The sequence below is a fragment of the Cydia splendana genome, chromosome 26, assembly GCF_910591565.1.
Source record: "Cydia splendana chromosome 26, ilCydSple1.2, whole genome shotgun sequence".
Classification (NCBI taxonomy): domain Eukaryota; kingdom Metazoa; phylum Arthropoda; class Insecta; order Lepidoptera; family Tortricidae; genus Cydia; species Cydia splendana.
Genome location: NC_085985.1, coordinates 571,896 through 596,849, shown reverse-complemented (window position 1 = coordinate 596,849; position 24,954 = coordinate 571,896). Strand labels below are relative to the sequence as shown.

The following is a 24,954-nucleotide window of genomic DNA, read 5'->3' as shown; positions in this document are numbered from 1 at the left end:
TGACAATCCGTCTCTATAGACTCTATTCTCTTTGGTTCACGTCTTTAGCGGTGAAAGGGCGTACCATACAAAATAGAGCACGTACCTAAAGTTGGTGGCGATCTCCTGCACCTCCATGGCGGCGGCGAGCAGCCCGGTGGCGTAGCACTGCAGGGGCTCCGCCGAGCTCGTCGCCCACCCGACCAGCCGGTGGATCAGCGCGTCGTTGTCCTGCAAACGTACACACAGATACTTAGAGACCCCACCATAGCGTCTCCGTCTATAGTTCGTTTTTCTTAGCATTAGAAAGAAGGTAAGCGATCTTGACATGTCTTATAATCATACATCGGATTCTAGGGGGCAAATTGTATGACGGATAGGGATCCCGTTGAAAATCAGTAACTGGGTCATTCTAAGTTAAGAGGTATTAATGGTGTCCATGATACATATCCATACTTTTCTTAAACAATTTAAATAAATTATGGTAATTTCCCTTAAAAGATTGCATTTCCTCTATAGACAGTCAATTTCAATTAATTAATTAATTCAGTTTTGTCACAATTGCACCTCAAACATGCAAAATGTTTCTCCCCTGGCCTGTCCCTTTGCAGGTTTTACAATAAATCAGTCATTTTATCCAGATGTAATTCCCATAAATCCGTTAAATTTGGTATACTTCATAAATTAAAATAAATATTGATTGTAATGTTATTAATAAAATCCTTTAAATTTTTCTTTTTCATAAAAATTATTTATGTTAAATTTTGTCCCCCAAATTCAATGTCTCCTGCCCTGGCCATTATGTAAATGTAAAAATATTGGGTTTATAATTTTAATTATTGCGATTTTAATCCCAATAGCAATGCATTTGATTCAACACTAACAACCAACCCTGCGACAGTCATCTTTTGGTTCTGATTATCAGTCATTTTGATCATTGACCTCTTTACTTGACAATGTTGTTTTATGAAAGTGGTATCTCCCCTGGTCAGTTTTATTTTAAAATTATTGATATAAATACTTAATTGTATTTGTATATTTACTATAGTTTATGCATAGATTATATAAATACTTTATTTTAATTATTTACAATAAGTACTTTCACAATTATATCTGAGTTGACATGAAAAAGTCACTCCTCTGGTGTCTTTCCCCTGGCGCATAATTTTCCAAAATGTACAGTGGAGGTATGAATTCTTGTTTAAATGAATCATTACACTTTAATTTGCTCGTATTTGTAAGACGGCTGGTCAAAATTTCGATTTAGTTTATGTTTTTAAACAGATCAGGGGAGAGACCGTTTTCTCTTAATTACATAGAAAAAGTACGGTCTCTCCCCTGGTGTCTTCTAAAATGGTAAAGAATTAAAAAAATGACTGATCAGCTTACAAATATACATAAAAGAGTTGTTTCAATAAATATATTGTATAATTAGATCAAAATTTTAACATTTATGTTGTGCCACTTTTTCATATAAGCGATTACCTCTTAACTTAGAATGACCCAACTATTACTTATGAAAGCAGAAGAATATAAATGATTGTATTAGATTCATAATTGTTACATATATGCCCTGACTTATTTTTAAAACGTGTTTTTCAATAAAAAGACACATAAAGATTGTTCACCTTATTTCTAATGCTAAAAAAACGAACTATAGTCAACTCTTTGGCTGCTGCTCGACGCAACATTGGCGCGGCTGTAGGGCGACACCATTTTCTATAGTGCTGACTAGACGCGACGCTCAACAGACGCTCAGTAAACAGTGTTCAAAACTAAAATTTTCATGATATGGCATAGTAGAGTTTCCCCAAATTATAACGCCATAAGTGACGGTATTATGAACATAACCAAAGTAAACCATAGCTGGTGAAACGTAACTGTGTTTTTTTTCCTATGATACAAGAGGCAAACGATCAGAAGAATTGCCAGATGGTAAGCTATTACCGTCGCCCATGGAACACCAGAGGGGTTGCAAGTGCGTTGGTCTTTAAGATGGCAGTGGCAGTACATTATTTTCTTGAAAGCCAGTTTTGTAGGGATATGTAGTAATCGCGGAAAGTGGAGGAAAGCAAATAGGAAAGCGGACTCTGGCTAAGGCCGGGATCACGCTAGGTAGAAGAACATGTAGTAATTACCTGGAACACGACGCTCATCTCGAGGCCAGGCATGAGGTCTAGTGTCAGTCGACAGGCCGCTACGTTCAGCTTGTGGACGTCTCGGCCGGTGATGTTTTGTAGTAATGTAGCAATTACCTGGAAGACGACGCTCATCTCGAGGACAGGCATGAGGTCTAGTGTGAGGCGGCAGGCCGCTACGTTCAGCTTGTGGACGTCTCGGCCGGTGATGTTTTGTAGTAATGTAGTAATTACCTGGAACACGACGCTCATCTCGAGGCCAGGCATGAGGTCTAGTGTGAGGCGGCAAGCTGCTACGTTCAGTTTGTGGACGTCTCGGCCGGTGATGTTTTGTAGTAATGTAGTAATTACCTGGAACACGACGCTCATCTCGAGGCCAGGCATGAGGTCTAGTGTGAGGCGGCAGGCCGCTACGTTCAGCTTGTGGACGTCTCGGCCGGTGATGTTTTGGCGGGAGTAGTACGTGTCGCGTACGTAGTCGTTGACTAGCTGTAATGTAAACATGTTATTGTGATGAATTGATGATTTAATTATACAAGTATGCACACAATCATTGCTGGTATAGGCATACCACATAATTAAATAGCCAGAACATAATTAGTCATATGAATCACACTGCTAAATAGGTTTATAAAGGGTCTATTTTCTGCATGTGTCCTCATTACTCTGAACAACTGCATTGACAAAATGCGTGCGATCTGGGGGGCTTCCGCGAAAACCGAAATCCACAAATTGCTGTGATCTTTTTATCTTTTACTCCAATGAAGGCGTAATTAGGGTGACAGAGAAAGATGCCCGCAATTTGCGAACTTCTATATTCGCGGATATAGCGCTGTGCGTAATCTGTATCTGTATTAGTAAATAAAATGAAAAATTGCATAAGTACATATTTATGACCTTCACTGTACACGTAGGGCATGGTTCAACCCTCGCAGCCAGCCAGGCCCAGTAAGGATAATCAATTCATCAGGGTCTTGGCTTTCAAAAAGCTACATCTTTTAAATATTTTTTAGAGAAGAATGTAACTGCAATTAATCTGTTAAGGAGCCTCTTGCCGCTCGTGATCCACGGTTTGCCCACCATTCACTAGTCTTTCTTTGGTCCATACTTCAGCGGCGGATTTGCCCTAAGGCCAAGTAGGCCCGGGCCTAGGGCGGCAGAATACCTTGCCGGGCGGCAAATTGTGACAAAATATTCGCAGATGATAACAAGAAATAACTCAAAATGTAGTCAATATGATGGGTGCTGAGAAAGGGGCGGCTACAGGGCCTGGGGCATAGGGCGGCAAAGACTGCAAATCCGCCACTGGTATACTTAAATATGTCACTAGTATAACTTATCATAGGTCACAGGAATTCTGCTAGTATACATACATACCTTGGTCATGAAAGAGTCCTTCTTGAACATGACCTTGAGCGCGTGCCCGAGTGCGCACTCTGGGTCTGTCCGGGACGGGTGCCTCTCGTCAAACGGGTCAGGGTCCTTCTTCATGAAGTTCTCCGTCTCCGCTTCTATTATTTCCGCTATCCTGGAAACACAAAATCGAAATTGAAAAAAACCGGACAAGTGAGAGTCGGACTCGCCCACCGAGAGTTCCGTACTTTTTAGTATTTGTTGTTATAGCAGCAACAGAAACATATCATCTGTGAAAATTTCAAATTTTCTGAATTTCAACTGACAGACAGACGGACAGTGGAGTCTTATTAATAGGGTCCCGTTTTTACCTTTTGGGTATGGAATGGAACCCTAAAAACTATAAGTGAGATGCCTATTTTATTTATTTATTTATTGTTATTTATAAACCATAGAGTGCGGCACATACACCGTGTCACACATGATTTCATACAAAATGGATGTAAAATCTAAAAGTGAGGATACATAGCGAGAAATGTGTTTTATGTGTTTGTAAGAACCAATAGAAATGTCCCACCAGAGCTGCACTGAGCGAGGATAGGTCAATGAAGTGATCCTATTGGCTCTTAACAAACACATCCCTCACTACACATTCTCGCACATCTTTGGTGTAAACGCAGCCTAAGACGTTTTTTACATTGTCTATGACTGGGATAATTAGAACTAGCCAATTTATGGCTGAAAAAAGTGCGAATTGAATTCAGACAGATAATTGACCTTGCAGCTGAATGTTTGTATCAAGCCCCGTCTCCATATCGCGCGGCAAACTATCGAACATTGGCTCGCGAGGCAGCCGCGCGCAACGGATACCGAGTTGGCCAATGTTCGATAGTTTGCCGCGCAATTTTTTTTTTTTTTTGACATTTCTTACACAAATCGCTCCACGCCCCACGGTAAGCTCAAGAAGGCTTGTGTTGTGGGTACTCAGACAACGATATATATAATATATAAATACATAAATACATAGAAAACAACCATGACTCAGGAACAAATATCTGTATCATCATACAAATAAATGCCCTTACCAGGATTCGAGCCCGGGACCATCGGCTTTATAGGCAGGGTCACTACCCACTAGGCCAGGCCGGTCATCAAATATGGAGACAGGGCTTCAGCTTTACTGACATTTGGTGCCTGTTATTGGCCTGACACTTATAAAAAGTAGTAGTACTCTCATAGCAGTCACCATCAGATATATTGGAGCGGCTGAGGTGCACAAAAATATTGGAACAAACACTTTAATGCCTTAACATTGAGGCATATACATATATTTGTGATTACCTTGGCTGCTCCAATACAATAATCCAATACATATAATTTTTAGTCTTCTGAGATGAGTTTGTCGTAATTTTAGGGAATTATACTATTGAAGAAGTCTCCAGGCTGCTCTGTTCTGAGAGCCTGGAGACTTCTTACAAATAAAGCTACTTAAGGTGGTCACGACCCTCAGCTGTGAGGATAGCGACAAAGAAGAATACTATTGAAATATCTTATACCTTTAAACACTGTTTCTTGTTTAGAGCAATTCTTGTTTATTTATTTATTTATTTATATGTATATATATTTCGGGGATCTTGGAAACGGCTCTAACGATTTCGGTGAAATTTACTATATGGGGGTTTTTGGGGGCGATAAATCGACCTAGCTGGGTCTTATCTCTGGGAAAACGCGCCTTTTTGAGTTTTTATATGTTTTTCCAACAAAGCTCGGTCTCCCAGATACTAAACAGTGATATGTGCTCCTTCAGTGAACAGTTTTAAAAACAGACTTGACAAACACTTAAAACAAATAACGAAATGAACATTAATCATTAAAAAAACAAGTGCAGTGATATACACGCGTCAGCTTTCAGCTGCTAGTGTATTAAACAATATAATAATAAAATATATATTGTTATAATCACAAATCAATGAATAAATCATGGTCAGTTTTACATCTGTTCAAATATCAATACATTCGTAGCACAAGGAGGTAGTTTGTTCATCAGAAGAATAAATAAAATATTAATTACAGAATAAAGTATTTATACATTATGTAATTAAAAGAATATTCTAGATTTTTCTATACTTTAATTACACAATATGGTGTTATAAATTATATCTGCAATCTAATCAAGAAGTTTTAACTTGTAAACTTGCAAAACATTACTTTTTAAAAAGTAATTATTGGATATAGTTAAAAATTGGGGTTAAGTAGCTATGCTATGGCCATGAAGCATATGGAGCTTCCATTTCAGTAATTTGGCGAACATGTGGCCAGCTAGAGCAGGGTACATGTCTCCGCGACCAAAAATAACAATCCACACGTTGATTTCAGTTTACAATGTGCCAATTTTGACGTTTGTCTCTGTACCCTCAGAAGACGTCTTACCTCGTCAAAGTGGGTATAGGATCGTAGTTTGGCGTCAAGTTCTGATCCTCCCATTGCTTCAGCAGCTCCGTGACTTCCTGGGCTGGAGCCGAATCCATTATTTTCCACTACAACGTATCTAATTCACAAATTTATTAATTTATAACCTTGCTCACAACTGTCACGGACATGAAAAACGAAAACACTATTTGTCACACTTCCTTGTATACAGCGATTTGTGTAATTAATTTGTACATTATTTTATTTACAATTTTATAAAATTATAATAATGATATCCTATTTTTTTACAATTAAATTCGTTTTATCGTTATAATCACAAACGCATTGTCTTTATACCGCGTACTTCTTTTTTTTTCATGTTCGAATGACCCTGGGACTAGGGCATTCTGCCTCCATTTATCACCAAAAAGTGCGTTATTTCGTGTAAAGAGTTTTATATAAGAAAAATCCGAAAAACGCCCCTGAAATGTCACTACTTTTTCGTAAAGTTGCCAGGAAAAACGGTAAATCCACAATTTGAAGATTATATTAAATCAGCCTTGTTGTCAATACACACTGCTGTATTTTAGCTGTTATGCCTAGGTAATACTAGGTATTACTATCGCTTCGTATCCTTAGATTACAAAATGTTAACTTGTCACTTCCGTTTACAATGTGTAGAAATGCAACACAAATATTTCGGCAAATAAGGCGAAAGCATGATACGGAACAAATGCAGCATATATTACATTACGAGAGACCGATTGGGAATATTTGATTTGAGTTTGTTGGAGCTGGCCATCGTTCTAAATTCATTTAGCGGTTAGTGTATGCGTACTGCGTAGTATGGTTACGTTTATGTCACTTTTGTTTTAGGGGCATTATAAAGAAATACCGGTCAAGTGCGAGTTGGACTCACGTTCCAAGGATTCCGTACATTACCCAATTTTTAACAATGTATTTTTTTATGTGAAACGTGAATGAAATGTCTTTAAAAACCCGTAGGGGTCGGAATCGGGAAGCACCAGCTTGGAGTCGGGAAGCGCGGGAGAGAGAGCGCTGGAAGGTTTTAGAGGAGGCCTATGTCAGTGGACAAGCTAGAAATAATTAAAAAATAGAGGAAATAAAATAAAACATGTAACTACACATAATATCTAGCAATAAAGGCTATCTTTATCTTTATCTTTATCTTTATCTTAGGGGTCGGAACAAAAACTAAATAATTAAGTCCGACTCACGCTTGACTGCACGTTTCTAAAGTAGCTAACACACTATATAGAAAGAAATATCGCTTTCTCCCTCTTACTTATGGGTGCGTCCCACAATGGCCTTGGTGCGGTGCGATAGTGTGTTAGCTACATTATAAGGAACCGGGATGACACTACAGTGTTGCCACTTTTTAATTTCTACTTTTTTTCCAGACTGGTAGCGTAGTATTTGTGGGAATTTTAACTAGTACACTCTAGTTTTTTTTTTAGTCAAGTAAAAAAAAAATCGTGTCCGCCTGCCCGCCATTGTTGGTATCAAAACAAAAATTGAAACAATTTAGAAGATGAGCAAGAGAAAGGACAAGAGCTCCTCCGGGCCGAGCCCGAGCTCGTCGATGACGACGCGGAGCAGGATGAGCGTCGACAGAAAAGTGCAATATCGAAATTTCCTCGAAGGGTTTTCAAAACTCGGTAAGCAAAATAGTAACGCGCCAAGGTCTGTTATTTCTGAAATCAGTGGTCCTTAAGGGTGGTCCGCGGACTACTGGTGGTCCCTGGGAACACCTGAAGTGGTAAATTTGTAAACCAGAACATCATGTTTAACACGCATAAGACTGGGCCACACATCTGCTCCTTCTGACCTTGCTAGATTTAAATTTATTAACGATCCCAATTGTGACTGTGGTGCTGAGGAGGCGGATATTAATCACATATTCTTTTCTTGTCCTTTTTACGATCGTACTGTGTTGATGGAATCCTTACAATCCAAAAATGTTCCATTTCCAATTGACATCCCTTCCTTGCTCATCAATCCAGACGTTTATAACATCTTAGCTTCGTTCATCTTGTACAATGATATAAAAGTATAGTCTTTTATAATACTAAGTATATCTATCATTTTGTATTTCCTATACCTATGTATACCTGTCTTGACCACTACACTTTCCAATAGGCTTGTGCCTGCTCGGTCACTTCAGAGAGCGCTCCGCTCTCGGTCAATCGGTCAAACGAACTAGTTCGGTCTTTTAGTTCCTTTAGTTCAGTTCGGTCGTTGAGAGCCGGGAATGAATAGGAGTCGATTTTTCATTGGTTTCTTTCCAATCTTTGGTAACTGAATACAATTCAACTTGTACGATACGATGTGTCGATATTAAAAATTAAAACACCTTAACATAATTAAAAAATATCAAATATGTCGAAATATATTTGTTTTTCCTTCATATTTTACGGGCTTAGGAGTGTCATGTCGTGCTTTCATCTCGTTCACACTCGTGCCAGCGACATTGACAACCGTTTCGTTCCGTCCATTTTATGTTTCACTCAGTCAAGCGCTCTCGAATCCCACTGAACTAAAGGACCTAAAGACCGATTAAGAGCGTGCAAAAAGATTTAGTTCCTTTCGGTCCTTGATGGGATTTCATTCTTAATAGTTCTTAGTTCAGGACCGACTCAAGCCTACTTTCCAAATTCCGAATTAACTTTAATCCTTGTTCTGCGTTTAATTTCCTTCCCTTTTACTTGACGTTGGCTACGGAAAACACCACCCTCAAGTCCATAACAAAAAAAAACCCTTTTGTTCACTAAGAACAAATTAAATTACTTTCTTTGAAAATATTTTAATTTGTGTTATTTTTTCAGAATCAGAATCAGAAATTTATTGGTAAAAGTCACAGAATTTTTATTTATTTATTTATTTATTTATTTATTTATTTGGGAAACATACAGCACATAATAATACAATTAGGTAAAAGATATAGTTAAAACATAAGCCAAAACAGTTTCCACTTATAGCTAATACAAAATTCCTTTGCTCCGAAAAAAAGTACAATTATTAAGTATTTTGAATTTAGAAATTGGTTAAACAGTAACATTCAGCAAGTAAGATATTCCACAAGAACAATTAAAATATATATATATATATATATAACAAGCATCATTTAGAATTTGGAAAATAAGAAGCACATTTAGAATTTGAAATTACAAACAATAGTTACAATTACAATAACAATTAGAACAATACTAGACAAGATTACAAATTTATTACGAGCTACGAGTTTTATTTAGTTTGATGACAGAAACAAATCTATTACACTTATGCTGGAACAAATCAATGTGTGAATATTTCTTATTGTATATATTGCAAGCTCTTGCTAAAAATTTGTTGCTTACATATTTTTTGCGGGTGAATGGAACGGATAGTAAAGCGGTGGACCGTGTACGATACGTAGGACATCTAAATATTATCTTGCTGAGAAGATCTTCAGAATCAATTAAATTATTTAATAATTTGTACAAGAAAATTACGTCTCGCTTTTCTCTTCTCACTTGTAAGGATTCAAAATTCTCAGGCTTAAAAGATTTGAATTTATATTTCATACGATTAAGAAATTTTTTTTGAATACTTTCTAATGAATTAATGTGCACTAAAAAGTGGGGACTCCAAACTGTAGATGCGTATTCCAAATATGACCTTACATATGCATTATATAAAAGAAGTAACGTTGTGGGGTTTTTAAAATCTTTACTTTGCCTGAAAATGAAACCAAGCATTTTATAAGCTTTAGATGTTATCTTATCTATGTGTGAGACCAATTGAATTTCACTGTCTATAAATACTCCTAAATCTCTAACCTCAGTAACTCTAGTAAGTGGTTGGTTTCCAATTGTATAATTAAATGTTATAGGGTGAATCTTCCGCGTAAATGTAATAATTGAACATTTATTTAAGTTTAAATACAGCTTATTACATAAACAATAGTTGTTCAATCTATTAAGGTCATCCTGCAAATTAACGCAATCAGCCTCGGACTTCACAACGGTAAATATTTTAGTATCGTCAGCATACAACAATACTTTAGAATTTAAAAAACAGTTAATGACATCATTAATATATATGTTAAATAGTAGTGGTCCTAAATGCGAGCCCTGCGGGACCCCTGACGTAATAGGCACGAAACTAGAGGTATATCCTTTAATAGTAACTGCTTGAGTTCTATCCCGCAAGTACGATGTGAGCCAACGCAACAAGTCTCCATGAATACCGAACATTTCCAGTTTATTTAATAAGACCGAGTGTGAAATTTTATCAAATGCCTTTGAGTAATCGGTATAGATAGCATCAACTTGATAATTCTTGTCCATTGCGCTCAGAACATAATCAAGTAGCTCGCACAAGTTAGATTCCGTTGACCGTTTATTAATGAAGCCATGCTGCTGCGTTATTAACATCGGTCTTATTGTTGGGTAGAGCGTGTCATAAATTATTTTTTCAAATAGTTTTGGTAGTACTGATAATTTTGAAATGCCACGATAGTTTCTAATATTATGTTTATCACCGCTTTTAAAAATAGGCACAATGATAGATTTTTTCCAAATTTTTGGTAAGGACCCAGACCTAAGTGACATGTTGTAGAGTAAACATACCGGTAATGCAAGAGACTTACTGCAACGTTTTAAAAACACAGGATGAATGCCATCTGGTCCACTACCTTTGGATTCATTTAGATTCTTTAAGTATTTTTCCACCAGAGGTACGTCAATTTGAACGTTATTAATAACACAGTTTTGTGGGCTATTGACACTAGGCATGGAAGAATGAATAGGTTCAAATACTGAATGAAAAAAGTCATTGAATAAATTGGCTGTGCTGACTCCATCGTTTGCCGTAATATTGTCTAAATAGACCGAATCGGGAATACCATTGTTATCCTTCCTGGATTTTATAAATGACCAAAACGACTTAGAGTTAATTTTTATATTATTTTCAGCCCTAGAAATAAATAAATTGTAGCAAGAAATTTCTTCGTTTTTTATTTTAGAGCGTAAATTAGAAAAAGCGTTATAGTCAGCTAACCGTCCATATATTTTCCATTTTTAAGATTACGGGAATACCAGGAAGGAAAATTACTTGGTTTTGTGAAGGTTTTGGAGGGAACTAATTCTTGAATTATATCATTTACAGTGGTGTAAAAATCATTGACCGCACTTTCAATATTATTAGTATCTAGTTGCGTCTCCCAACTGATTTCCGTTAATTTTGAATTAATTTTAATATAATCGGCTGCAAAAAATCGACGTATTACACGCGAGGCCGGTTTTAAATGACGCTCAGTCGAACCAATATCAATCGTTATACAAAGGACTGGGTGATGAGCGTCTATGGGTACAAGAGGGTCCGCGCTAGCTACCTCACACAAGTGATTAGAAAGGATTAGATCCAGATACCTACCGTTCTTGTTAGAGATGTGATTATATTGTTCAAAGTTTGTAAATTGCAAAAATGCTGATAGTTGCACTGTCAGGTTGTTAAAATTAGGATTACCTAACCTAAGGCTATGAGAGCCCTGATCAAGTTGGCTCCAAACCGCATCTCCGATGTTGAAATCACCTAGAACCAAAAATACATCATCGGGATAATCCGCATGTAAGTCAGACAAATACTCAAAAAATAGTGATTCGGAATCTATCTGTTCCTTACTTGGGGGGAAGTAACAAGTAAACAACCTTAATTTTTTACATACAGGCCCTTGAGTTATATGAATATCAAGACATGTAACATCGGCGTCCGGGAGCGCCACGACAGGGCGTGCGCCGCGTGCGTCAGCCCGCAACTCGCGGCGCACCGCTATCAACGTGCCGCCACCCCGCGTCACCCCTAGTCTCTCACAGTCTCGATCAGTCCTGTACACGTTGTACCTCGAATCAAACAATTCTGAGTCATAAATGCCAGGAACAAGCCACGTCTCAGTAATACATATAAAATCATAATTGTATTTTAATAGATTTCGTAAAAATACAGTAGTTTTAGTCCTGAGTCCACGAGCATTTTGATAGTATAAGTTAAAAGACATTTAAAAACGATTGACAAGATAATATATAGTACGTATGTAAAGTTCGCTTATTCAAAATTTGGTCCATTAATAAAATATGTATGTTCATGTTTCCTGTTAAGATTTTAAAATACAGTCGCAAGATAAATGTAAACAAAAGTACTCGTAAACAACGCACCAATATGTTAAATACCAAATAAAAGTAAGTAATAGTTTTGTTTCTGCAATACAAATGTAGTTCAATCAATATGGATATAAATACTAATCTGAAAACATATCCTATAAACAAAAACAAGAACATGGGTAGGGTCACGCTTATGTTATTTTGTTTAAAGCTTCCTCAGTCGTAATGTACAGAATCGGTGAATTATCCGTCTTCCGCACCATCACCGTACAATTCCGGACCCAACAATACTTGTACTGTTTTTGAGTCTTTCTGAGTTGAGCCTGTTTAAGCAAGAACTTATTGAATCCGGACAGGTGGTCATTGACGTATATGCGAGAGTCGTTGTTGGTAAATCCCAGATCTTTAGCTTTTAAATTCTTTAGCTTCCGTAAAGAAGAGATAAAATCATCTTTTTTGTAGCGTGCTTGCAGTTTGACAATGATCGGCTTGGGTTTCCTACTATCGATATCGTTTTTCACAGCAACGCGGGTCACAAAGTCGATGTCTGTCGCGACATTAAGAGGGTAACCACTTAACCCTGCCAGCGAGTTCAAAATTGAGTAGAGATTTTCGCCTCTGGCTTCTGGTACTCCGTTAATCTGGATGTTGGACCTCCTTACCCACTGTTCATTACTACGCATTTCTGCCACTATATTTTTTACGCTGGTTTTTAACTCATCTACTTCAGTTTTACAGTTCTCTAGTCCGTTGACTCTAGACTCAATACTCTCAATTCGACTTGACATTTCCTGCAGTCTTGAGTCAAGGCTGTTTTTCATATCCGCCACATCAGATTTAACCTGGTTCATGTCTGCTTGGATTGCTTGGATGGCCGAAAATTGTGTTTCCAGTGCGGATACTTTAAGCAGAATACTATTTAATAACTCGGCGTGTTGATCAGACTGAGAGGGAGTATTATGTAATGACTGGAACTGGAACGTGTTAGGAGGAGTGGTCAGCGACTGCCTTTGCAACTCACTCGTGCCGTGTGCGTTGTTAGTTATCTTTGAATCGTCTAATGTGCCGTCCAAAGACATGACGGAGTCATCTAGTGTGACCTCGGCCCCGGATACGGAGCCCCGGCCCGACAACAGCACGGTGTTTACACCCATAACCGGTGTGCCATCATTTCTTCGTCGTCGGTTAGTCACTGAAGTGCAGAATGAGCAAAGCCATGATTTAGCAACTTTGGCAATATATTCCTCTGCTTGCAATGGTGATACGTCTAAGCATTTCAAGCAGTAGTATTTGCCGCAGCCCGTGCATTGTAATGATGCGTTCGCCTCGACATTGGTATTGCAACCACTGCAAATCATTTTAAATTGAGCTATATGACTTATGCAATAAAGTTCAAAAGCAAGAACAGCGTTGACGTCGCTAGAGGTATCCGCTAGATTCGACCGAGTGCGCTCAACGATCCGTGGCTCAGCGGTAACACGCGCGGCTGAGATGCAGCGACCCCGGGTTCAAATCTCACAAAAATACAAAAAGTATTATTGTTCACCAAACTACACCAACTTGCTCAATTAACATCGTCACTGACACTTCACAGCTAAGTTCACACACTAAACTAATCCCACTCAATAGAGCGGGACGTCCGACACAGACCAATATGGCCGACGGCTTATACGGAACTAATCCCACGAAAGACAAGGAGGGTCCGAGAAAACAGAATAAATTGAAAGTATTTATAAATCAACGTCCACAAAACTCAATTCAACAGCCAGTCACACGTCCGCTCAGAGCAAAGGCGCGACGCAGAAAAAAAAAAAGTTTACATGTCAGGTACGAGTATAAGCATTTGCCCTATTTCAAGTAGACACAGTACTATTTAAATTATAAACGTAAAATATATGTCATATACGAAGAAAAAAATAACCAAAGACTCCAGTCCAGTCCAGTGGTTCAGTCACCTGTCTGGTAAACACAGGATACTGGTTCGATTCCAGCTCTGGACCAATCCCTCTAGGGCTTTGGTCATTTTTAGGGTTCCGTACCCAAAGGGTCAAAACGGGACCCTATTACTAAGATTGCCGAAGGGCAAGCAGACAAAGAATATAAAAGATGGGAGATAATAGAGAGATATTATAGTTCGTTTTTTTTAGCATTAGAAATAAGGTAAACAATCTTGATGTGTCTTTTAATTGAAAAACACATTTTAAAAATAAGTTACGGCAAATATGTAGCAATTATGAATCTAATACAATCATTTATATTCTTCTGCTTTCATAAATAATAGATGCTGATTTTTAAAAAGCTTTTTTCAATTAAAAGACATGTCAAGATCGCTTACCTTCTCCCAAGTTCTTTCTATTGCTAAAAAAAAACGAACTTTAGGGTATCATGTACCTACTTGCCAAATGTAAGACCAAAATGTACAAATGAACATGATCACAATGGAATAAATGATATGATATGATAATGTGCACTGTTCTTGGTTCTGTAAATAAAGGCTATTTTATTTTATTTATTTATTATTACTAAGACTCCACTGTCCGTCTGACCATCCGTCCGTCTGTCTGCTATTCATGAACCAAATCTGGCATCTGAGCAAAAGTTACGATATAATGTTTAAAGCCAAGTCCGGCACTAAAACTTCGGCTAAGACTTCATCATCGGTTGTTTTCAATTAACTTTTTTATTTGCAGAACTTGAAGGTGCCAGCATGGATGAGAAGATGGAGTACACCACCAATGTCATCAAGGAGGCCGACGAGCTGCTGCAGCAGGGCTCCATGGAGGACCGAGTCAAGAACCCAAGTAATTAATTAAAATTTTTTTAGTATGCACCCGTCCTGTTTCTGAGGTAATTGCATCCAGAAGTGACCCACAATCTTCCAAATATTGTCCTCCTTTTAGCCGGATCCACACAAATTTAACCTGTCCTGTCCCATGAGCATTGACTTAAATGAAAGTTGCTTTAATAATGTATGTATTGCCCTATCCTTTTTGACCCATATTTGAGCCCGTGGGAGAGGACAGCCTCGCGCACAATGCGGCCAGTGTAGACGTGCCTCGCGCGCGCCGCCTCGGCCGACACACGACACGGACATGGTGCTTGGATTAGAGTTCCGTAACCTTTCATATGCCTTGTTCCATATACGTCCAACACAATTTGGACTGTAATTTACAATTTCAACGGTTAACAATGCCAAACTAGTGGATGTACACTCAGCAGCAGAAATTGCTAAGCGGACGAGGTGCTCAAAATTAACTAAACACATTTTGAACATCACCTGCTTAGCTACTGCTGCTAACTGTAAGTTGTTTTGTTTCAGCGGAGAGCTTCCTAGCGTCCCGGGTGCTCCGAGCGGCCAGCCAGATGGCGGCCACGTGCGCCGCCGGCGTGTCCGGCGCCGTGCACGTGTACGACCGCCGGGAGCTCGCCGCGCATATTGTAAGTTTAGCATATAGAAGGGAGCACCACAGAAGTCGCATTTTCAATGAAGCGATGTGTGAAAATCTTATAAGAAACAGTGTGTGAACTGTAGAGGGCAGCACTTGCTTACTGGCGTCATTTTTAGGCGGGTCGACATAGAACGAACAGCCTCGCGAGGAAATTGCCGCGCTAAGCAGCTCTGTGTAGACGTGCCTCGGCCGACATTGCGTTGGACGAGGCGCGTCTCTACCGAGCGAGGTGCTTCGCGCGGCATGCTCGCCTAATGTCGAGTTCAAGACGTTCAAGCATTCGATTTGAGACACGAAAACGGTTTTTTTTTTCGTTTTCTACTTATTGGAACGAAGTTTCTTATGGCACGGTACGGATTTGGCGGAAAAAAGTGTAACAAAGTTCCGTTACGACCCTTTCTTAACTTCATAACCGCGACACTCAGCATTTTTTATAAAAAGAATATCCCATGGCTCCATTTCATTCCACAGAAAGAGAAGCCAGAATTCTGGAACGTCCTGTTCCCGCTGGAGACTCCGGTGACTTGTTCGCTGTTCGGGGCCGTGGAGGCCGCGCCGCCCGAGCAGCGCCCGCGCGTCGAGCGGCGGCGCGCGGAGCGGCAGGCGCTCGCCGAGAAGAAGGCCCCGGCCAATGTCGACAAGTAAGTTGGAGCCCCGGCTGGCTCGGGGCCGAGAAGAAGGCCCCGGCCAATGTCGACAAGTAAGTTGGAGCCCCGGCTGGCTCGGGGCCGAGAAGAAGGCCCCGGCCAATGTCGACAAGTAAGTTGGAGCCCCGGCTGGCTCGGGGCCGAGAAGAAGGCCCCGGCCAATGTCGACAAGTAAGTTGGAGCCCCGGCTGGCTCGGGGCCGAGAAGAAGGCCCCGGCCAATGTCGACAAGTAAGTTGGAGCCCCGGCTGGCTCGGGGCCGAGAAGAAGGCCCCGGCCAATGTCGACAAGTAAGTTGGAGCCCCGGCTGGCTCGGGGCCGAGAAGAAGGCCCCGGCCAATGTCGACAAGTAAGTTGGAGCCCCGGCTGGCTCGGGGCCGAGAAGAAGGCCCCGGCCAATGTCGACAAGTAAGTTGGAGCCCCAGCTGGCTCGGGGCCGAGAAGAAGGCCCCGGCCAATGTCGACAAGTAAGTTGGAGCCCCGGCTGGCTCGGGGCCGAGAAGAAGGCCCCGGCCAATGTCGACAAGTAAGTTGGAGCCCCGGCTGGCTCGGGGCCGAGAAGAAGGCCCCGGCCAATGTCGACAAGTAAGTTGGAGCCCCGGCTGGCTCGGGGCCGAGAAGAAGGCCCCGGCCAATGTCGACAAGTAAGTTGGAGCCCCGGCTGGCTCGGGGCCGAGAAGAAGGCCCCGGCCAATGTCGACAAGTAAGTTGGAGCCCCGGCTGGCTCGGGGCCGAGAAGAAGGCCCCGGCCAATGTCGACAAGTAAGTTGGAGCCCCGGCTGGCTCGGGGCCGAGAAGAAGGCCCCGGCCAATGTCGACAAGTAAGTTGGAGCCCCGGCTGGCTCGGGGCCGAGAAGAAGGCCCCGGCCAATGTCGACAAGTAAGTTGGAGCCCCGGCTGGCCCGGGGCCGAGAAGAAGGCCCCGGCCAATGTCGACAAGTAAGTTGGAGCCCCGGCTGGCTCGGGGCCGAGAAGAAGGCCCCGGCCAATGTCGACAAGTAAGTTGGAGCCCCGGCTGGCTCGGGGCCGAGAAGAAGGCCCCGGCCAATGTCGACAAGTAAGTTGGAGCCCCGGCTGGCTCGGGGCCGAGAAGAAGGCCCCGGCCAATGTCGACAAGTAAGTTGGAGCCCCGGCTGGCTCGGGGCCGAGAAGAAGGCCCCGGCCAATGTCGACAAGTAAGTTGGAGCCCCGGCTGGCTCGGGGCCGAGAAGAAGGCCCCGGCCAATGTCGACAAGTAAGTTGGAGCCCCGGCTGGCTCGGGGCCGAGAAGAAGGCCCCGGCCAATGTCGACAAGTAAGTTGGAGCCCCGGCTGGCTCGGGGCCGAGAAGAAGGCCCCGGCCAATGTCGACAAGTAAGTTGGAGCCCCGGCTGGCTCGGGGCCGAGAAGAAGGCCCCGGCCAATGTCGACAAGTAAGTTGGAGCCCCGGCTGGCTCGGGGCCGAGAAGAAGGCCCCGGCCAATGTCGACAAGTAAGTTGGAGCCCCGGCTGGCTCGGGGCCGAGAAGAAGGCCCCGGCCAATGTCGACAAGTAAGTTGGAGCCCCGGCTGGCTCGGGGCCGAGAAGAAGGCCCCGGCCAATGTCGACAAGTAAGTTGGAGCCCCGGCTGGCTCGGGGCCGAGAAGAAGGCCCCGGCCAATGTCGACAAGTAAGTTGGAGCCCCGGCTGGCTCGGGGCCGAGAAGAAGGCCCCGGCCAATGTCGACAAGTAAGTTGGAGCCCCGGCTGGCTCGGGGCCGAGAAGAAGGCCCCGGCCAATGTCGACAAGTAAGTTGGAGCCCCGGCTGGCTCGGGGCCGAGAAGAAGGCCCCGGCCAATGTCGACAAGTAAGTTGGAGCCCCGGCTGGCTCGATACAAAATATCTGTGTGTACGCCTGTACGGGCTTTTCAAGTCAATTTTGGTCTAATTAATGTTGCTGTTGTTGTCCTATGGCACCCCAGAGCTGCAAAGGGCCTTCACAAGCTCGCGCCACGCCTTCCTATCTTCAGCGACCCTTCTGGCCTCGCTCCAGCTCAACCCGGACCGCTCGTAGCTCATTTGTGATGAACGCTGTCAAGAGTGTACAGGGCGCCCGAGGCCACGGCTTCCGTCCGGCGGTTTTTCCAACCGAAAGCGATGGTTACGTTACTCGTTTCCCCTCTTCGGTCTAATTAATAGTAAATAATAACTATGAATATCCTTTTTCAGAATGGACAAGACAGAGGAGGGCGCAGAGATGGTGGCCCGCGTGAAGCGCTTCGTCACCAAGACCTTCCAGCGCACCGGAGCACCCCTCAGCTACTTCCACACGGTGCTCGACCCGGGCAGCTTCGCGCGCTCTGTGGAGAACGTCTACCATCTCTCGTTCCTGGTCAGAGAGGGTGCTGTCTCCTGCCACGTGGGTAAGACCTTCCAGCGCACCGGAGCACCCCTCAGCTACTTCCACACGGTGCTCGACCCGGGCAGCTTCGCGCGCTCTGTGGAGAACGTCTACCATCTCTCGTTCCTGGTCAGAGAGGGTGCTGTCTCCTGCCACGTGGGTAAGACCTTCCAGCGCACCGGACCACCCCTCAGCTACTTCCACACGGTGCTCGACCCCGGCAGCTTCGCGCGCTCTGTGGAGAACGTCTACCATCTCTCGTTCCTGGTCAGAGAGGGTGCTGTCTCCTGCCACGTGGGTAAGACCTTCCAGCGCACCGGAGCACCCCTCAGCTACTTCCACACGGTGCTCGACCCCGGCAGCTTCGCGCGCTCTGTGGAGAACGTCTACCATCTCTCGTTCCTGGTCAGAGAGGGTGCTGTCTCCTGCCACGTGGGTAAGACCTTCCAGCGCACCGGAGCACCCCTCAGCTACTTCCACACGGTGCTCGACCCGGGCAGCTTCGCGCGCTCTGTGGAGAACGTCTACCATCTCTCGTTCCTGGTCAGAGAGGGTGCTGTCTCCTGCCACGTGGGTAAGACCTTCCAGCGCACCGGACCACCCCTCAGCTACTTCCACACGGTGCTCGACCCCGGCAGCTTCGCGCGCTCTGTGGAGAACGTCTACCATCTCTCGTTCCTGGTCAGAGAGGGTGCTGTCTCCTGCCACGTGGGTAAGACCTTCCAGCGCACCGGAGCACCCCTCAGCTACTTCCACACGGTGCTCGACCCCGGCAGCTTCGCGCGCTCTGTGGAGAACGTCTACCATCTCTCGTTCCTGGTCAGAGAGGGTGCTGTCTCCTGCCACGTGGGTAAGACCTTCCAGCGCACCGGAGCACCCCTCAGCTACTTCCACACGGTGCTCGACCCGGGCAGCTTCGCGCGCTCTGTGGAGAACGTCTACCATCTCTCGTTCCTGGTCAGAGAGGGTGCTGTCTCCTGCCACGTGGGTAAGACCTTCCAGCGCACCGGAGCACCCCTCAGCTACTTCCACACGGTGCTCGACCCCGGCAGCTTCGCGCGCTCTGTGGAGAACGTCTACCATCTCTCGTTCCTGGTCAGAGAGGGTGCTGTCTCCTGCCACGTGGGTAAGACCTTCCAGCGCACCGGAGCACCCCTCAGCTACTTCCACACGGTGCTCGACCCCGGCAGCTTCGCGCGCTCTGTGGAGAACGTCTACCATCTCTCGTTCCTGGTCAGAGAGGGTGCTGTCTCCTGCCACGTGGGTAAGACCTTCCAGCGCACCGGAGCACCCCTCAGCTACTTCCACACGGTGCTCGACCCCGGCAGCTTCGCGCGCTCTGTGGAGAACGTCTACCATCTCTCGTTCCTGGTCAGAGAGGGTGCTGTCTCCTGCCACGTGGGTAAGACCTTCCAGCGCACCGGAGCACCCCTCAGCTACTTCCACACGGTGCTCGACCCCGGCAGCTTCGCGCGCTCTGTGGAGAACGTCTACCATCTCTCGTTCCTGGTCAGAGAGGGTGCTGTCTCCTGCCACGTGGGTAAGACCTTCCAGCGCACCGGAGCACCCCTCAGCTACTTCCACACGGTGCTCGACCCCGGCAGCTTCGCGCGCTCTGTGGAGAACGTCTACCATCTCTCGTTCCTGGTCAGAGAGGGTGCTGTCTCCTGCCACGTGGGTAAGACCTTCCAGCGCACCGGAGCACCCCTCAGCTACTTCCACACGGTGCTCGACCCCGGCAGCTTCGCGCGCTCTGTGGAGACCGTCTACCATCTCTCGTTCCTGGTCAGAGAGGGTGCTGTCTCCTGCCACGTGGGTAAGACCTTCCAGCGCACCGGAGCACCCCTCAGCTACTTCCACACGGTGCTCGACCCGGGCAGCTTCGCGCGCTCTGTGGAGAACGTCTACCATCTCTCGTTCCTGGTCAGAGAGGGTGCTGTCTCCTGCCACGTGGGTAAGTCTGATCGCTCCTTATTTCAACCGAAAGAGATCACAGGATTCAAGGTTTCAGGGTCCCGATGACGGTGTATCAAAAATGTCCAGTTTTAATTTACATAACTCTGTCGAGATCCATTCGTGGCTTGTCCGCACACTTATTTTATACGTCTAGCATCTTGAGATCTTTACAACGCTAAAAAGAATATAGGTATGGCCCTTAGAGCATAATTTAATAACTGGAGTCGCCTTTAAACGAAAAACTTGCACAATTGTGCAAACTTTTGTATTGACTGACATGGCTATTTGTACGTTACGTACAAATCATGTAGAAATAGCAATACATTTGACGTCCCCTCCCCCGCAAAAATCGGTAGACTGTTTCGTCGAAATTCAAATTTTCTATAGTACGGAAACTCTTTGCGCCTACATTTTTTAAATTGCCGCGGTTTTCTACTGACGGAGATGGCTTGACAGACTATTCCTTTTCTTTGTCTATGACAACGTTTAGGGTTCCATTTGTTCGGAATTCACCTGCTGCTCGGTTTTTCATCGAGCATAACACAACATAATCTAATATTTAGTAACTACACATTGTTACATTTAAGAAAGAGTAACAGATTCGATTCCTGCTAAAACATGTATTCGTGTGTTTTCAGATGAAGAGCACGGGCTGCCCTTCATAGCGCCCGTGACGGAGGAGGCTCGCGGCGGCGGCCTGGCGAAAGAACATCAGTTCATAGTCAGCCTGGATATGCAGAGGTGGCAGGTATGTGCCTTATGTCGTTGTAGTAAGGATTACTTTAGCTTGGCACGGTTCATAGTCAGCTAGGCAAAGTAATGGCAGGTGGACTAAAATGTTAACAAAATGAATAGAATAGAATTGATTTATTCGTAAGCACAAACAATCGGTACAATACATTATATAAATGAAAACACAAAATAAGATTAGAGCGCCACGAAATGGCCCCATCTCAGCATGTTGCTGGTGGCTTCCAGCGCTGATCTTCCGATGAGACCATCAAGTGAGAAGAATCACGGGAGGTAACAGACAAGGAGAAAAAAGACAGAAATAACATACAGTAAACAAATAGTTAAATAAGAAAAAAAAAGTTACACAGCAAGAAGATACAACATAACGACTATTTACAACTAAGATTATTTAACACTTTCGCAACCAGGCAAAATTTCAAACAATACCCCAGAAACCGACAGTACTCGCTAGTCGGGCAACGACGTGCAACTCAATGCCGCACGCCGCGAACCCGCTAGTCGGGCAAGCGGCGGACGCTCAGGGCTGTGCCAAGTAACTTTCGTATAAGTACGTGGATAAAATTAAATCTGCTGTCTCATCTGTTTAGGCTCCCCGTTTTGTTCTTCTCCTAATTCTAACTCCTATTGATACATACCCGTGTATGCAATTTCACGTAACCAACTAATAAGAATTTTTATTTTGTAATCGCATTAGGTAAAGTAAATAAAAATACAAAGTGAAGTAATAAAATATAATAATCAACTGTACCAACTTTTCGACCACATAATAATCAGAAGACTTATAATTTTTTCTGTTAGTGGCAGTGGCAGCCCTGAGGTAGTGAAGATGCAATGCTTGCCCGCCTGTCGGGCACTTCGGCGTCGCGTGTAGGTTTATAGCTCTTGCCCGACTAGCGGGTATGCCGGCATCTGAGTAAAGTTTACGAGTGCCCGAGAGTCGGGTACGCGGTGTCGAATGTGTTAATACATAAAACAAGCATAAAAACTTTGTATGTTTTGTTAAAAACAACATTGTAGGATGACGAATTTACGAAAATGGTGGCCGCTTTCGGATGAAAGAAGCGCCTGGCGTCCGTTGGATCGTTGTGTGGACGACATTCGGAAGATTGCGGGTCACTTCTGGATGAGATTAGCAGGACCGGGACAAGAGGCGTAGTAGAAGAGAGGCCTATGCTCAGCAGTGGGCGATAAAGGGCTGATGATATGATGATGATGATAGTCAGGCTCGCCATGCAACTATACTTGCCGTTTGCCGTACACTAATCTGAAGTGTCATTCACGCTTGGAAAGAGTGATAGAGATAGTGATATGACCTCGTTCTTCAGTTAGTATAGTTCGTTTTCCAGTAAATCTCTACGTCTTTAGACGTCGGGACAACTAGGAAACGCTTCCGACGACGTGATATTACGTCATTAATAGTCAAATAAAAGAAGTATTTGTTTCAGGACCTGATAAAGGCGTTCAACATCGACCAACCGATGATGGTGCTCAAGCGATAGTGGCCAAAGAACCATATAGCGGTTACCTCGCCGGTGAGCGAGACAACGCTATGTGTATATCCCACTCACACACCGGAGTGACGTGGGTATCGGCATCCAATGTGAAGACCGCTTGCAGATTGTTCTGTGTGGAGTTACTAAAATGAAACTATGCTATATAATTAGGATTGAACTATAACAAATGTGACATTTTTTGCCAAAAGGTGCTTTGGTTGTCAATTATAACATTTAATTTCATCGTTGTCTTTATGTCAGAAGGGTCGTTTGGTTGATAACGACACATTATCTTGAAAATGTATAGTTTTGTTATTGTTAGCACTGAATTGATTGTGCAATTTTGTATTTGGTCGCCTGTTGATATATGTAGGTAGCCTGTCAAACAACTTAATCAGTAGAAAAAGGCGCGAAATTCAAATTTTCAATGGGACGATAACGCTTCGCTCCGACATTTTTTAAATTTGCCGTTTTTTTCTACTGACGGAAATGGCTTGACAGACTAACTAGTGATTTTATTGATAGTTATTACTTAATTAAGTCTCTTGGCCAAAGATGAGCAAATAAATCGAGAGGTTTAACCTCTTTCCTAAAATTCCTTTTTAGTTAAGTTTTGTGCCTATATTTCGGAGTTTAAAAGTTGAAACGAAAGTTTTCGCACGCTCATATAATATTTACCTATACGTATAGATACTCAAACTTTGTCAGTAGAAAAAGGCGCGAAATTCAAATTTTCTATGAGAAGTCAACTCGTCACGCCTACCTTTAAATTTGCCGCCTTTTTCTACTGACACACCATCTTGTCAGAGTATAAAATGCAAGCATAATATATAGCGCTCTCTATAAAATAAAACACTCCGTTGTATCAAAGATAATTTAGACTAGAGGAATATTGTCAAAGTAAATTATGTAGTCAGTACATTTACTGCCATCTTTCGACACAAATGATTAACACCTTTAGAACGCCATTTGACTTTGATCCTTATTATTTCACTGATATGTGTTAAATTTGTTTAATGTCAAAAATTATCGCCATCTACTCGACAGTAGGCCAAAGGTATGGTGCCATCGCTCGACAAGATGGCACCATACCTTTGGTCTATCCTCGAGTAGATGGCGATACTTTAAAAAAAAAATTAAATATCTATTTCAATTTCTCTTTGGTTGTATGAAAGTCAAATCTCGATATATTTACTCTTTTCTGGTTGCTCTTAGATAATGTGATTATTGTTGTTTTCATTCCAAGCATGTGTCAGACTGGGTCTCATATGCTACGCGAAGGCGGTGTGACGCTGGTCATATTTTTATACCAATTCATATTTTTCTATCTTCGAATTTAAATAAGGTAAATACGGGTAAGTGTGGCTGGCCCTCACATTGGGGCCTGTTTACACATTGATTAGTGGTTATTGCGAGTTACACTTACCCGTATGCCACACCATAGAGAAAAAAACATAAGAGTGCTCACTCCATACATGTTTAAGTACCAAAACGACTATTATTTTCGTAGTCGACATCTAGCATCGAGTAGCGGAATTATCAGTACTGCTACTTGACAATACATGTTGTAACGACCGAAAAAGTCTAATGCTCTACAATTTTCTGCTAATATTATAACCGGATTAACCGGAAATCTATTTCAACTCCTTCTGCTTTTAATATTAGTTGTAAATGGTTGTTCAATACACTTTTCGTGAGTTGCGACACTAGAGAATTCTAGTATCAAGTAGCGGTACTGATAATTCCACTACTCGATGCTAGATGTCGACTGCGAAAATAGTCTTTTTGGTACCAAAACTGATGTATGGAGTGAGCACTCTATTCTTACTATATTTCTCTATGGCCACACTAATAATTGACCTTAAGAAATTACCCAGTGACAGTAAAAATTTGAGCTGTGAAATAAGTCAGATTATATGTAAGTATTTGTACTTTGTAATAATAAAAGTTGATTTTCATAATACTTTGTGTTTACATTACCCACTGTCTTGCAAAAGCCGCAAATATAACCCTTTGAATGCCACGCCTATTGCGCATGCGTAGACGTGAACATGTTCGTTGAAATATATGTATACTTATAAGAGACGGCACACCGCTTGCGTGACGTGTACGTGAACAAATCTCACATTTTAGCACACGCGCACATCTACGCACACGAAACCGACAGTCATTCGACTAAGCCGTCGTCGTAGGGCAATCGTGCGGGGTGCGAGGCTGCGAGGGGTGGGTCGCGCGCACCCGAGCTGCATACATCGCGAT

The 24,954-nt window shown here is 43.3% G+C and overlaps 3 protein-coding genes across 3 annotated transcripts in view; 1 reads left to right on the top strand and 2 right to left on the bottom strand.

Annotated features, from left to right (window-relative positions):
- The window catches only part of LOC134803419 (protein mahjong), a 58,985-nt gene extending 52,687 nt beyond the window's left edge, over nt 1-6,298 (bottom strand). Inside the window, exons 1-4 of the mRNA XM_063776239.1 lie at nt 5,901-6,298; nt 3,495-3,645; nt 2,469-2,606; nt 86-210 (exon numbers count right to left, since the gene is read on the bottom strand). Coding sequence (XP_063632309.1) covers nt 86-210; nt 2,469-2,606; nt 3,495-3,645; nt 5,901-5,998 — 512 coding nt within the window. The 5' untranslated portion in view covers nt 5,999-6,298. The remainder of the gene's footprint in view (nt 1-85; nt 211-2,468; nt 2,607-3,494; nt 3,646-5,900) is intronic.
- Nucleotides 6,299-7,372: 1,074 nt separating this feature from the next.
- LOC134803106 (non-structural maintenance of chromosomes element 4 homolog A) lies at nt 7,373-24,091 on the top strand. Its single transcript, XM_063775814.1, has 7 exons — nt 7,373-7,558; nt 14,731-14,841; nt 15,360-15,478; nt 15,961-16,130; nt 18,322-18,515; nt 21,088-21,197; nt 22,648-24,091. The coding sequence occupies exons 1-7, from the start codon at nt 7,432-7,434 to the stop codon at nt 22,699-22,701; spliced, it is 885 nt and encodes a 294-aa protein (XP_063631884.1). The 5' UTR covers nt 7,373-7,431; the 3' UTR covers nt 22,702-24,091.
- Nucleotides 12,145-13,770, bottom strand: LOC134803490 (uncharacterized). Its single transcript, XM_063776288.1, has one exon. It carries the CDS (start codon nt 13,396-13,398, stop codon nt 12,232-12,234), a length of 1,167 nt encoding a protein of 388 aa, XP_063632358.1. The 5' UTR covers nt 13,399-13,770; the 3' UTR covers nt 12,145-12,231.
- Nucleotides 24,092-24,954: the final 863 nt, after the last annotated feature.

What these genes read in the sequence shown, in the direction of transcription:
- LOC134803106 (XM_063775814.1), top strand. Translation starts at nt 7,432, where the DNA reads ATGAGCAAGAGAAAGGACAAGAGCTCCTCCGGGCCGAGCCCGAGCTCG. An exon ending in GCCCCGGCCAATGTCGACAA is followed by an intron (nt 16,131 to 18,321) that starts GTAAGTTGGAGC and finishes ATCCTTTTTCAG; the next exon opens with AATGGACAAGACAGAGGAGG. An exon ending in TGGATATGCAGAGGTGGCAG is followed by an intron (nt 21,198 to 22,647) that starts GTATGTGCCTTA and finishes TATTTGTTTCAG; the next exon opens with GACCTGATAAAGGCGTTCAA.
- LOC134803490 (XM_063776288.1), bottom strand. Translation starts at nt 13,398, where the DNA reads ATGATTTGCAGTGGTTGCAATACCAATGTCGAGGCGAACGCATCATTA.